The 12,054-nt window shown below is 40.4% G+C and overlaps 1 protein-coding gene across 2 annotated transcripts; it reads left to right on the top strand.

Annotated features, from left to right (window-relative positions):
• Positions 1-482: 482 nt before the first annotated feature.
• On the top strand, positions 483-6,284 carry LOC137792672 (caspase activity and apoptosis inhibitor 1). Of its 2 annotated transcripts, none has more exons than XM_068588428.1 (6): positions 483-664; positions 1,605-1,796; positions 2,804-2,888; positions 2,993-3,050; positions 3,163-3,230; positions 3,356-6,284. In XM_068588428.1, exons 1-6 carry the CDS (start codon positions 560-562, stop codon positions 3,847-3,849), a joined length of 1,002 nt encoding a protein of 333 aa, XP_068444529.1. In that variant the 5' UTR covers positions 483-559; the 3' UTR covers positions 3,850-6,284. The 2 variants fall into 2 exon arrangements, with proteins under 2 accessions (XP_068444529.1, XP_068444530.1); XM_068588429.1 differs by lacking the exon at positions 483-664 and adding an exon at positions 756-894.
• The last annotated feature ends 5,770 nt before the right edge of the window (positions 6,285-12,054 follow it).

The following is a 12,054-nucleotide window of genomic DNA, read 5'->3' as shown; positions in this document are numbered from 1 at the left end:
AGACAGACGGAGTGTACTATAGCATCAGACTGCCACTCTTTGTTGTTGTGGCGGCCAGAAAGAGACTTGTTAGTTAGAATACGGAAACGGAAAGCTTCAATCACTATAGGCTTATGGACATATGGTTATAATCTAGAACTGCAAAGTGCATGTACTCTGTAAGTAAATGCGGTGCATTCTTTTAGAGCAATCTTTATCCAAGTGTTAAAACAATTCTGATGAGAAACGAAATATGATACAACACTACTAAACCTGTGGTATAATACATCAAACATGTTAATTCATTATATAACTTAACATGACAGAGATTGCTTCGACATTAATCTGATGATTTTGCCTCTTCCTTGGTCAATTGAGAAAATACATGCAAGACCGCCCCCGTCCATTAGGTGGCGGTAAGTAAAACCAATGGCTGCTTTATCGCCGACAAAAAAGTAAGATGTCGTCGCTTGCTAATGACACATTTCCCCCCGCGACATTCAACCACTCAATTTAGGCCAGTGAGCTCACGAGTAAACCGCTTTTTTTTTGCAGAAGAGGCAGTGAAATAACCTCGAAAATGCTCAAAAAGAAATCAAGTGCCATTGAAAAGAAACGGAAACACTTGCAGACTGACGAGCGACATGACGGCAATAAACGCAGGAGTGCAGAATCAAACATGGAGGTAAGAGATCCAAGCTAACGCTAGTTTCATGCTAGTGTCATGTTTTTATTTGAAACACCCAGGAGTAGCGTCGACGCATATTCTGTTGACCCCAAAGTACACGGATACATTTCCCCAAATGAATGAAGTTTTAATTTTGACTTTTGAGGCATTTGTAACGCAGATGTCCCAACGTTTTGCTCCTGCAACAGTGTGGCAGTGTTTCTCTTCATTCGTCACATAACATGCAGGTTTTAATTGCATTTTAATGTAATAGCGTTTTTGTTTGTTTGGTTTTGTGACACAATTTAACCCCTAAACCGTGCACATTGGTGTCAATACTGTCAGGGCAGAAAACACTGCGAGCTAGCCTGCAATTTCGTTAGCCTCTGGGTTTAGCTAGCAAGTTAGTTGTTATATATATATATATATATATATATATATATATATATATATATATATATATATATATACATACACACACACGCAGGAAGGAATCAGACTTTTATACAGCTGTCTTTTATAAGCAGTGTAGTTAGCTGTGTCCATTCATGCCATATACTGAGTTTTGTATTAAACAGGAAAGAAATTGGGGTTTGTCACAGGATATATGTAAGGTGTACGTAGGTAAAACTGACAAACATTCAAACAAGGAGGACAAAATGTGAGAAATGCCACAGTATGACCGAGTACAGAATCACAAATTGCATCCTCCACAAAACTATTTCCACAAAGTGAAAAGGCTTACATGTTATATGTACGTTTGTTACTGCATTCATTTGAGCTAGATGTTAGACAGTCAACGTGAGTCTATGGTCTCTGGGAAAACCTCTCTCACACTATAACTGGCAAAAAGAAGTGAAGATGGCCACACTGTTTGATTTGTCATTCATGTAAAAGAAGCCTAAACCCTTTTTGAAGACACTTGTTGTCAGTAACATGTTGGTTTTTGCTCATACAGAACTCCAGAGAGGAACTCGCAGACGCAGAGCTGGACCGAGTCGGCAGCGACATTGAGGAGGGCGGACTTGACCTCAGCATGCCGTTCCAGCCGATCACTGCTTATGTCATTGACAAGCGGGAAATGCTGAAGCAGTGTCTCCATGTGCTGGGGGAGAAGAAGCTCCGGAAAATGCTGCCTGATGAACTCAAGGTAATTGTGTTATTCTGTAAACAACATTTTGTGTTATCTATAAAAGAAATCACGAAAAAAAGGAGAAAATGTTATGTATGTGTTATTTGATCAGCTGATTCCTCATTTATTTGAGGGAAAGTACAGCCATCTCCGCTGCAGCCATAAGTGTAAAGTTATCGCCAATCTGAAGGAATAACTAATTATTAATAGAGATCATTGTAAACTCATGATCTCTGTTAAATAAAACATTTACAATGTAAATTCTATAAGTGTTTGACACCCATTTGTTTCCCATTGCTAAAGAAATTATCTAATGACTTGATCAAGGAGCGTTAACCATCCTGGTACATTAGCTTAATTTCTCAACACAGCTTTTAATGCAGCTTTTTAACTTCTTTAAATGTTGTCTTCAAGATGTCTGTTCACCACAAACCTAAAAAATATTTTTTGCCACCATGCTGTGTTTTTAACTGACATTAGCTTGTGGCTTTATGGACCTCATTTTGAGCTTTGGCATGTGTTGTCTTTCAACACATATGGCCATATTTTGGACTGTTGGCTACAATCCAACAGCAACAGCTTTGGCTGAAACAGCAACAACACCTTGAGCAGTAGTGATCATTTCATGAAAAGGTTTGTTCCATCTTTTTGTGGGCATATATCGTATGGTGTTGCATATAATTGTTTTATTTTATTAAAAGTCACTCTATCCACATTTTAGTTCTGGTTAGATAGTTCCCACTAGAATTAGATAGTGCCTACTGTTCATTATTTATCTGTTTTATTGTGGTTAGTTGCTGCTAATTTATTTATAGCTATTAATTAGCTATAAAGCTGTATGGTAAAATGGAAAAGTTAAGTTAAAAACTCTAGAAAGTGTATTATTTGCTTGATTTTTTTAAAAGTGATAATGTATATCTAATTTGTAGATAGAGAAGTAATGACGTAAGCTTCTGCTGTTTGCTTGGGAGGCTATCAAAGCAACCCATCCTGAAAGACACCATCAAACACTTTATCATTTACAGGACTGTAGTTTAGAGGAAATCCAAAAGATGTGCTGGGAACAGCTGGAACTGATCTCAGAGAAAAATCTTACGCAGATCTTAGCAGGTAAGACTTTAGGCCAGTTTGGAAAATGTTTCACACTAACATACACTAACATACCACAATCATACTATTGGAAACAAATCATCCTTGTAAGACTTTGTTTATAGGGGAAGAATTGACATCTGGGAATATCAACGAAAAAACAGAAGAGAGCTTGCAAAGCCAGTGAGTGTTTTCTAACTTATTCTGAGCACAATCTCTCAATGAAAGTAGTTTGTGTTTTCATGCTTTCCTTATACTTTAATGTGTTTTATTTCCCCCCTTTACATCCATAAAGGCAAGACAATAATGTGGACTCTACATCTTGCCTCAAAGAAACTGTAAAGGCTGAGGACCCGAAGCTAGGTAATTTATATCTAACTAGCTGAAAGATAATGCCCCAGCCTCTCAAGTTTCAACTTCAAAGACAGAATAAAATCTACAAAAAGGACCATTTTAGATGTAAAATATTGGTGTAATGTTCTTTGCAGAGGGCGTTGGTTCCTGCGAGGAGAGTGACGTCCTAAGCATAAACGCAGACACTTACGATAGTGACATAGAGGGACCCAAAGAGGAGCAGACTGTTAAATCTGTGGAAGCGGCAGTGAAGGTCGCGGACAGCAGCAGGGAAGGAGCTGACCCAGTTGTAAACCCGGGCCCTGCAAATCCTGAGCCTCCCACAGGCTCGCAACCTCCGGAAGCAAAGAAAGACATCCTAAGCGACATAGACAAAAGTGTCAGTGAGATTTTAGCGCTTTCATCCTCTTCAAGCAAAGCAGAAGCTGAAGAACAGAGTGTACCTCTGCAGTCCACAGATGATACTTTACCGGTTCAAGGCGGCCCCGTTTCAAGTCGCGCACCTGCAGCATGTCAGCCGTCAATTCAGCAACTGGAGCTTCTGGAGTTAGAAATGAGGGCGAGGGCCATCAAGGCCCTGATGAAAGCAAGTGATGGGAAAAAGCCTTGTGTTGCAAAAAATGTGTAGCGTGCCTTCTTTGTCATTAGCTGAATAATAGTGTTTTGACATATGACTGATTTTCTCTTTTAAACCCCTGATTTAATGAGTGTACCTTTCAAACCATGTTCACGGCATCTGGAATGGATTTTTTTAATGAAAATGAAACACCTCAAGCTGTGTCCTACATCTCCTGAATCAATGTCTTCTGGGATGATCAAGTCATGAGTCTCCAGGTGTGTTTTTCTCTCTGGTCACTAGATGGCAGTGTTAATCTGCCGTGGCACAGTCGTATCCGACGCGCATAGGAGAGTGAGGGAGGATTCATCTGCTCACTTTACAGTCAAAATGGAAAGACTGCATGAAAGTGGAGTCGTCTTAGTCGTGATGTTAATTTGTTGGACAGTTACGCTGACATTTGCTCAATGTTAGAGGCTGCGAGAATATCATGTTATGTTATTTGTACGTTGGCTTGGCCTTGCAGGTGTTGCGCTGTCTATCACAGAAGAAAGTCACACCTGCAGTGTTTCTTCACTGAACACCTGTTTGACTCGGCAGGCTGAAGTATGTATAGTAAGAGAATGCACTGCACCTTTCATAGTGGCATCTTGTATATGTTGAGGTTGGTTCCAGATAATAAGGCAGAAAAGGCCAAGACAAGTAGTTTACCATAAATCAAGATAAATTAGACCAGCTCACCCCACCTGTACATTAACTTACAGAACCTGCCAGAGTTACATTTGTTTGTGTTCCATTCGTCTATGTAGCAGCAGGAATAATTGGCATCCTCCCGCTTAATGGAGCATCTTTGCTGTAATTTATTCTGACGCTGCTTTGTTCTACCATAAACTGTGAAGCTCTGCTATGTGGGCAATTACATGCAGATGCGGCGCAAAACGGCTCTTTGCCCCTCTACCCCAAAGGAGACAATGGTACATATGATAAGAAGCCAATTGCCTCCTAGGTATTTGCATTTAAAAGGGTTATTCCATTGGAGGAATGAGGGTGGTGGGAGGTTAAATTAGCCTCTATTGTATGTGCAGGTGTCTTTGTACTCATTGATTATTTGAAGAGGAAAAAATGTACCAAAAAAAAAGGAATTCAACAATTTTAAAGTGCTCATAGTGTCTATAATTGGGGAATTTTTTTTTTCTTTTCATCTATGCCATTTTACTGCTATTGGAATGCCAATTACGATTTGATACGAGCAGACAAATGGCTTTTTAAGCACACATCAAAGTGAGTGGCCTAAAAAACAGATTGATGGAGGTGAGACGATACGGTTTTGTTGAGGGAGTACCTTTTGATTTCAAATGAATGTCGTGATCCGTGTTAAAATATCGAGGTGTGATGCTTCCACGAATGGTGCTGTGATGAAAGATGAAAAAAGAAAGTTTCTGTACTCGCTGCTTCATCTATTATATAGCCCTACCTGACATCCCCATTATTGTTTGCATTTCTCCATTATTATTACTTTAACGTGGCGTATCCTCTCAACTTCATGTTCAACTTTTTCCGTGTGAAAATCTCTAAACTTGAAGAGACTCTAGGTTTCTCCAAAGCCGAGGTTTCTCGATTGTAGAAGTGTTCAGTGGTGCAAAGTCCAACACAAAAGACAGAAGTGATTGTGCAGTGGTCGTATGAAAGTGTTCAACACTTTGTTCTGTTGGGCCAACACTTTGATTCAGAATGAAATAGCTTAATGATTACTGGATTGATTGCCACTAAAATGTGTGAAGTCATCCATAGTCGTCAGAATAGAATAATTTGAGCCTCTTACTTCTCATCTGGCTCTGCCAATAATGGGTAAAATGTCCCCTCGTCCTTCATGTCACAAACATTTAACATGAAAAATGAATGGCCCGAGTCTCGTTAGCCTCAGCTGTACTCCGAGCATTATAATGCCTGACACGCTAACATAAAGGACAACTCGTACATGCTATTAACATTTAGACTGACATGCTAGCGGAGGTATCCTAACGTTTGCTGGACGTCAAGCCCGACACTATGCAGGCTCAACATGCTAAATGCTAGCACGTACACGCAAACGTTAACGTTTAGAAATGCGCACAGCTGCAGTATGATAGCATGTTGATGTCGGCTCTGCGCGCAGCTGTACGTGTAAATGGAGCACATCTGGATGCTGACAAACGACAGCTGAGGCTGTTGGATGTTGCTCCTCGGCTTGTCGGGCTCAGCTCGACATGATCTGGCGAGCTGTGTGATGTTTTAAGATGACCACTGTTGAATTATCACAACATGGCACCACGCTGACGAAAGCTGTCTTTTCTGATTTTTACTAATTCAACAATTCTGTTGTATTGTGTGCGGGGAGCAGTATTTTTTTGTTTATTTATTTGAGGGACATTTTTCTTTTTGTGTTTTCATTTCGACTATCTTTCAGTGTTTTGCGATTCGGGGAATTTTCTCTTAATATTCATGCTTAGTTCTTATCGCATTTTCAAAAAAAGAGAAAACACAAAGGTATTGAAAAATGTTAATGTCATTTTTTTTTTTAAAGAATACATCCTGTTTGTATAAATAAAATAATTCTCTTCAAATTTCCTCGAGCTTCTGTTCTTTCTGCAGCAAGACATTATGAACCAGCACCTCATGCTGACAGGCAATAAATAACTTAGCACCTCTGTATGACTAAATGAATTGATTTCCCCAAGCAATGACTCATCAGACACATTTCATTTCCTTCAAGTTTCAGACTGTTTTCCTTAAAGTAGAAGAGATGTTTAATGTTGAAAGAGGTTGGTTTCGATTACGGTTGCAGTTCTGTATTAATGCTGTTGCATTGGCAATATTCACGATTGCCTTTGTCAAGAGGCTCTTATTCTCGAAGTGATGGCTTGATGTCTGGTACATGTCTGTTCATTTCTGGCCTTTCTGTTTTAGATTTGTGTGGGCTACATGTGGTAAGTAATATGAATTGTGTACCTGGAAAAATAGATCCTCCCGTTCCCTGTTGTGTCATTGAATGGAAAAGAATGACCATTGTGGTTGTTTCGTCCCAGGTGTGCAGCACATCTGTTCACTATTCACTTAATTTGCGTGCATAGATGCTCTGCTTTGTTCCATCAAAGACTCGTATGCTTGGAGGGGCTCTTTCTGAAAAATGTGAAGTGGGCGATTGTACTTTGGTGCTATTGAAAGAGAAGAGCTGCCTTTTTTTTCTTTTTAGTCACACTCTAAAATCCCTAGAAAAGAGATTTGAACATTTGATATTCCACTCCTGTGGTTTCTGCGTTTTGAGAAAATTTCTCCCCTCCACTGACTCCTCTGACATCTGACTTTCAGATTCCATGCATAGTCTCATCGCATGGGCTTCCTCCCCTCGGCTTCAGGGTCTGCATTTAAATGGTGCATTAATACCATCAAACAACCATTGGAATTCTGTCAGGTACAGCAGCAAGCCAACAAAGCCTCTTTCTCACCAACATATTCTGGTCGATAGCCTCAAGTGAATATATTTGACCACTAATGGAGTAAACTCAGTTTAAATCTGTAATACCGTGTGGCTTTTAAATGTTCACGCTATCTCTGGTTAATGCTATCTCTCCAATCCGTAAGTGACTGATTCTCTGAAATAAGGATGCAGACTGCAGCTCTGATCTATGATCGCATGCAAAGATTTAGCACTCCTTTGAGAATTAAGGGTTATAGCGCCCAAGATAATTATGTGAGCATCAGATTAAGTTTTATCCTTCATCAATAACAGAAAAACACTGAAGCTCATTTGGTTTTAATAACTATAAAACATTTGTCTTTAAACATTTTGTCACCATGCCCAGTGGAAATGCATCACTTGTACAGCCATGTGAATTTGATTAAACCAAATTATGAATATATTTTACAGTGTGTATTAATTTGGGAACGACTATTCTTTTTATTACTACTATTCTTTCAAATATGTTGAATTTTTAAAGGACACTGTTGACATAATGGCAGCATTGTTCATTATAGAGGCAAGATGAAGTAGTGTGCAGGTAAAACAAAGCCAGAGGGTTTAAAGTGTGGCATACAACATACACACAACTAGAACAAGCAGCAAACAAAACCTTTAAAAAAAAATTGTTTGTGTGTCTGATGAATAAAATTCAGCAAATCAAAAGAAACGATCTGAAAACAAAAAGGCAAAGCTAAAACTAGCAATGTGATGCCCCATGAATCAGACTGTATATACAGGTCTACGGGTCCGTTCAGCTTTGACTTTGTTATCGAGGGGGCTGCCAGACTTTTAGGAAGACATTTTCCTTATTAGCTAGTTTGTATCTTTCCACATGAATCGCATGTCTGAGCTCCCTCAGCCATTGATGAAAAAAAAGCCTTGCAATCATTTCCTGTTAAATAGTTTATTGAATTCCACGCATTAGTTCTGTTTTCAGTTCTGCCGTGAGAGCGATCCCAAAAATATCAAAACACAGAACCACACAAACCTTCAAACTGTTCTACATTGTCACATCCTTTTGAAACTACACTACGGCAAGTATATTTAACACTTTAGCTCTTTTTTGGGGGGGGGGGGGGTACAAGCTCACTGAATTCGTCAAAATACTGTACCTCAGTGTACTGCGATGGAATACACACTGATCCTAACCTCATGTGGCGTAGAACAAACATTTCTTTAAAGACCGAGAAATGTAAGGAATAAAATCTAAAGCCATACTAAATCCAGCTTCTTTCAGCTCATCACAGTTTGTGTGAAGCTGAGCTTTAAACAGCTGTCTGCATCTAGTCCCAGCTGGCCGATGAACAGCAATGGACCACCAAAGTGTCCCCCAGACAGGTGATGGATCACCGCACACCGCCCTGGTAGCTCCCACTTTTATGACGCTAGGTTCCGACTACACCATTTGTGCGAGGGTGGGAAGACATTGAACTGTCAAATCCTGGTGGGGTGCCATTTATTTATTTTTATTTTTATGATTTATTTCCCTCAGAAGCACAACAGAACTGAGCCAAGTAAATTACTTTTGTCAAAGTTGTGATAAAACTGTCAGATTTCTTCCCACCACCAGCTGGCAAGCAATTGTATGACATAAGTAATTGTCAAAAGGAATGTCAGGAGGGGAGTATATTGCTGGATGAGTTTCTGTCTCTTTTTTTCTTTTTACATTCCTTGCCTCACTTTAATGGCCTTGTCGTGCGTTTGAACTACTGCAGCATGTCGACATTGGGGGTAAAAGCAACTTGTCTCTTTCATTTTAAGTCGGACATCAACAGAAATTAACAAATTCTTTGCATTTCTTTCTTGGTTTCTGTTCCTGTGACACAGCGCCTTCTTTTTATGGCCCGCAGTGACATATGAGGCTTGTGTGATTTATCACTTTTTCTTGATGGCTGATAACTTTTATTTTTCTTCGTTGAACTAAACAACCGTATAAGTTTTTTGACGCTACAGAAGATCAGAAGCCAAGATATTCAAAATGGCTTGTCTTAGCCTTCCAAATTATTAGACAATGGGCCTGAGTCATACAGCCAATAAACCGTCAAGCCAAAACATCCATATCCTCCTCTTCTTCATCACTTCATATAAAAGCAGTGCTATTTCAGTTGCACTTTTTGACAGCCAATTAAGCGGCCAGTGTCTTCTTTACTCTTTCCCAAAAACCTTTTACTTATCCCTTGCAGGAGGGGTTATACAGAAGGTGTACTTTTGCAACTCAAATGGCATCTTGATGTGAAAACAGTATAATGGTTTTACTGGGCAAAGGGACATCGCAGGTGCTTCATTGAGTAGAAGAAGATACTAAAAAGCCTCAAGTTTATCCTCAAGTAGTTTTTGCTCACCTTCCAGACTTTCTTCATTGACCATAACTGAGTTATCTAGTTTGTCACATCATCTAAACATATCTATGCATCTATATATGTGTCGGCCTACAGATTCATAAATAAGTCATGTGACGAACAGGACGAAACAAATACTAAAATATTGTCCAGATGCAACATTGAGTGTGAGAATGCGCGACAGTTTCACAGCCTTTCACCGTGCCGAGAGTTGTTGCACTTTATTGGGTTAGTGCCACTTAATTAATGAGCTTCTCAAGTTTAGTCTTCGAAAGTGAGGTCAACATACCTGTAATGTTAACGCGTGCACAGAGTCAATGAGGAATTGGGGGACCAGCTGGTAAAATGTCATTCCTGATACCTCAGCAGGAACAGGTGTTACTGGGCCTGCTGGTGAATGGAGTGTGCATGCTGGGAGGAGAAGAGGGGGCCGTTCATCTCCGAGTTCAAGTGCCCCGAAGCTTCTGGACCGGCTCCAACTCCTCGGGACCTGCACAGCCTGCCTGAAGCGGTACGTCTGCACAAAGTGTGGCCGCGCATTGTTATTCATTTGCCCATGCCCTCTGCAAATAAGTCGGCCGAAAAACAATGTTTGCATATGCATTCAAATGCAAATACATGCAGAAATATCGTTGTCAAATGAGTTTATGCTGTGCGCCTGCTCATGAGCTTTAGAAATCAACAATTTGTTTGTCAGAGGCTAAAACAGCCTCTTCCTTGGAATTAATCAAGGTGAGCTTGAAGTGACTCCAACATTAATCAGCGGTCCCTTGCCATTCAGTTTAATCTGGCCCAACCAAAACTAATCAGTAGCAGGCAATGCAACCCTCTTAGGACTTCACAATTGAGCTTTGATGCCGTTTTTTTTCCTGCAAAGATGAATTGACTATCACTTTGCTCAATTAAAGGTCATATGGAAGTGATGAGTCACTTCAAAAATCAACATCTTAAAACCAAAAGATCCATCACGAGTCGTTCTGTATTCACGGCAAAGGTCCACCTACGATGGCACCGCTCGGTATTGATGAACTCACCTCTTCCGAGGTGACTCATTAGTCACAGAGGTAATGATATGTCATAATAGAGCAATCAGTGTTGAGCAGGTGAGTGATGGCTGTGGCTTAAGACGCGCAGGCCGTGATGTAGTACGTGTCTCTTCAGAGTAGGGTTGGTATTTGCAGTCGGGGGCCAAAAAGATGCCCACCGTGTCTCTGTTTCCTCTGCTCCCAAAGGTAAACAAACAAACATCCTGCCAATGGGAGTTAGACTCGGCGTTCACCGAAAGCCTTTTTATTCATTCTGTATTCGCGATGGCTGAGAAGTCGAAACGGCTATTTTGGACGTTTTATCAAGGCTTTATCCTCCTTCCGCCAGACTCATTACGCGGGTGCAGAGACGGCGTAATAAAAACGTGACTTAATCAAAAGCAAGCAGGCCTCCAGGATAATGTCTCCCCACAGCAGAAGATGTGCAACAGTCGGGCCGGGGCTACCGCTGTACTTAACCTCATCAAGCACCATTTAGGTGATGGAGGACATCGATGCGGAGACGAGGGGCTGCTAGAGGGTTCTTTGTTGTTTCAATTTATGCTTGATGAAATTAGTCAGCAGTTTAGAGGTAATTACAGTAGTGCATTTTATTATATGGTATTCTGTCTGAAGAAAAGTGCTGCGCTATTTCCATTTCTTTTGATGAAAACTACCCGGACAGTCTTAATGTTGAACAGCAAACCCTTAAAAAGCTCCAACAAAGTGTCCCACATATCACCGCACAGGTAACGCTTCAGGTTTCAAGTCTGTGCGAAAGACAATTGCAGTATTTTTACACTGGGGTTGAAATCTTCCCCCGAAAGCTTTTCCGAAGTGATGTGCAAGTGTCTGTTTCTGTAATGGGCTATGCCATGGGAATGTTTCCATGGTAACATGGCAAAGGCGCCAGTACAGCTCAATGCCGCTCTCTGGGGAGCTTCTGCTTAGTGGGAAATGATGATAATAGTGCAGAGTGTTGGATGAAGAGTCTTGGATAAAACTCAACTGGGGAAGACTAACCCCTTCATATTGCAGGGAAAGAAGACGACGTTCATCTTCTTTTGCGCGGTCTCTCGCTGGCGTTTCAGAACCAGTTTCCCTAGTTACCAGACTATGGATTGTTCTGTATCCATCGCTTTCACCATTGTAATTTCAGGAATCGCACTTTGACAGAAGTGGAAGTAACTCTTGAAGCATAAAGAGCACAGAGAGACACATATTTATATATATTTTGCTTTGTAAGGCGTAGATAGTCCTCACTTTAGTTGCGGTCACACAGAATACTTAACTCACGACTAGTAACTACCTGAATTGATTATGTATTAAAACACATTTATAAAGCACATGTTAACACAGTCCTTCACCATTAGTGCATATCTAAAGCATTACATGTATAAATAAATGCATGAAT

The sequence above is a fragment of the Clinocottus analis genome, unplaced genomic scaffold (genome assembly GCF_023055335.1).
Source record: "Clinocottus analis isolate CAN_PGR_092001 unplaced genomic scaffold, fCliAna1.0.p SCAF_21, whole genome shotgun sequence".
Taxonomy (NCBI): Eukaryota; Metazoa; Chordata; class Actinopteri; order Perciformes; family Cottidae; genus Clinocottus; species Clinocottus analis.
This window is presented reverse-complemented; position numbering and strand designations above follow the sequence as displayed.

Coding starts and splice junctions, on each gene's coding strand:
- LOC137792672 (XM_068588428.1), top strand. CDS start 560: ATGCTCAAAAAGAAATCAAGTGCCATTGAAAAGAAACGGAAACACTTG. Junction 665..1,604: donor GTGCAGAATCAAACATGGAG/GTAAGAGATCCA, acceptor TTGCTCATACAG/AACTCCAGAGAGGAACTCGC. Junction 3,051..3,162: donor GAAGAGAGCTTGCAAAGCCA/GTGAGTGTTTTC, acceptor ACATCCATAAAG/GCAAGACAATAATGTGGACT.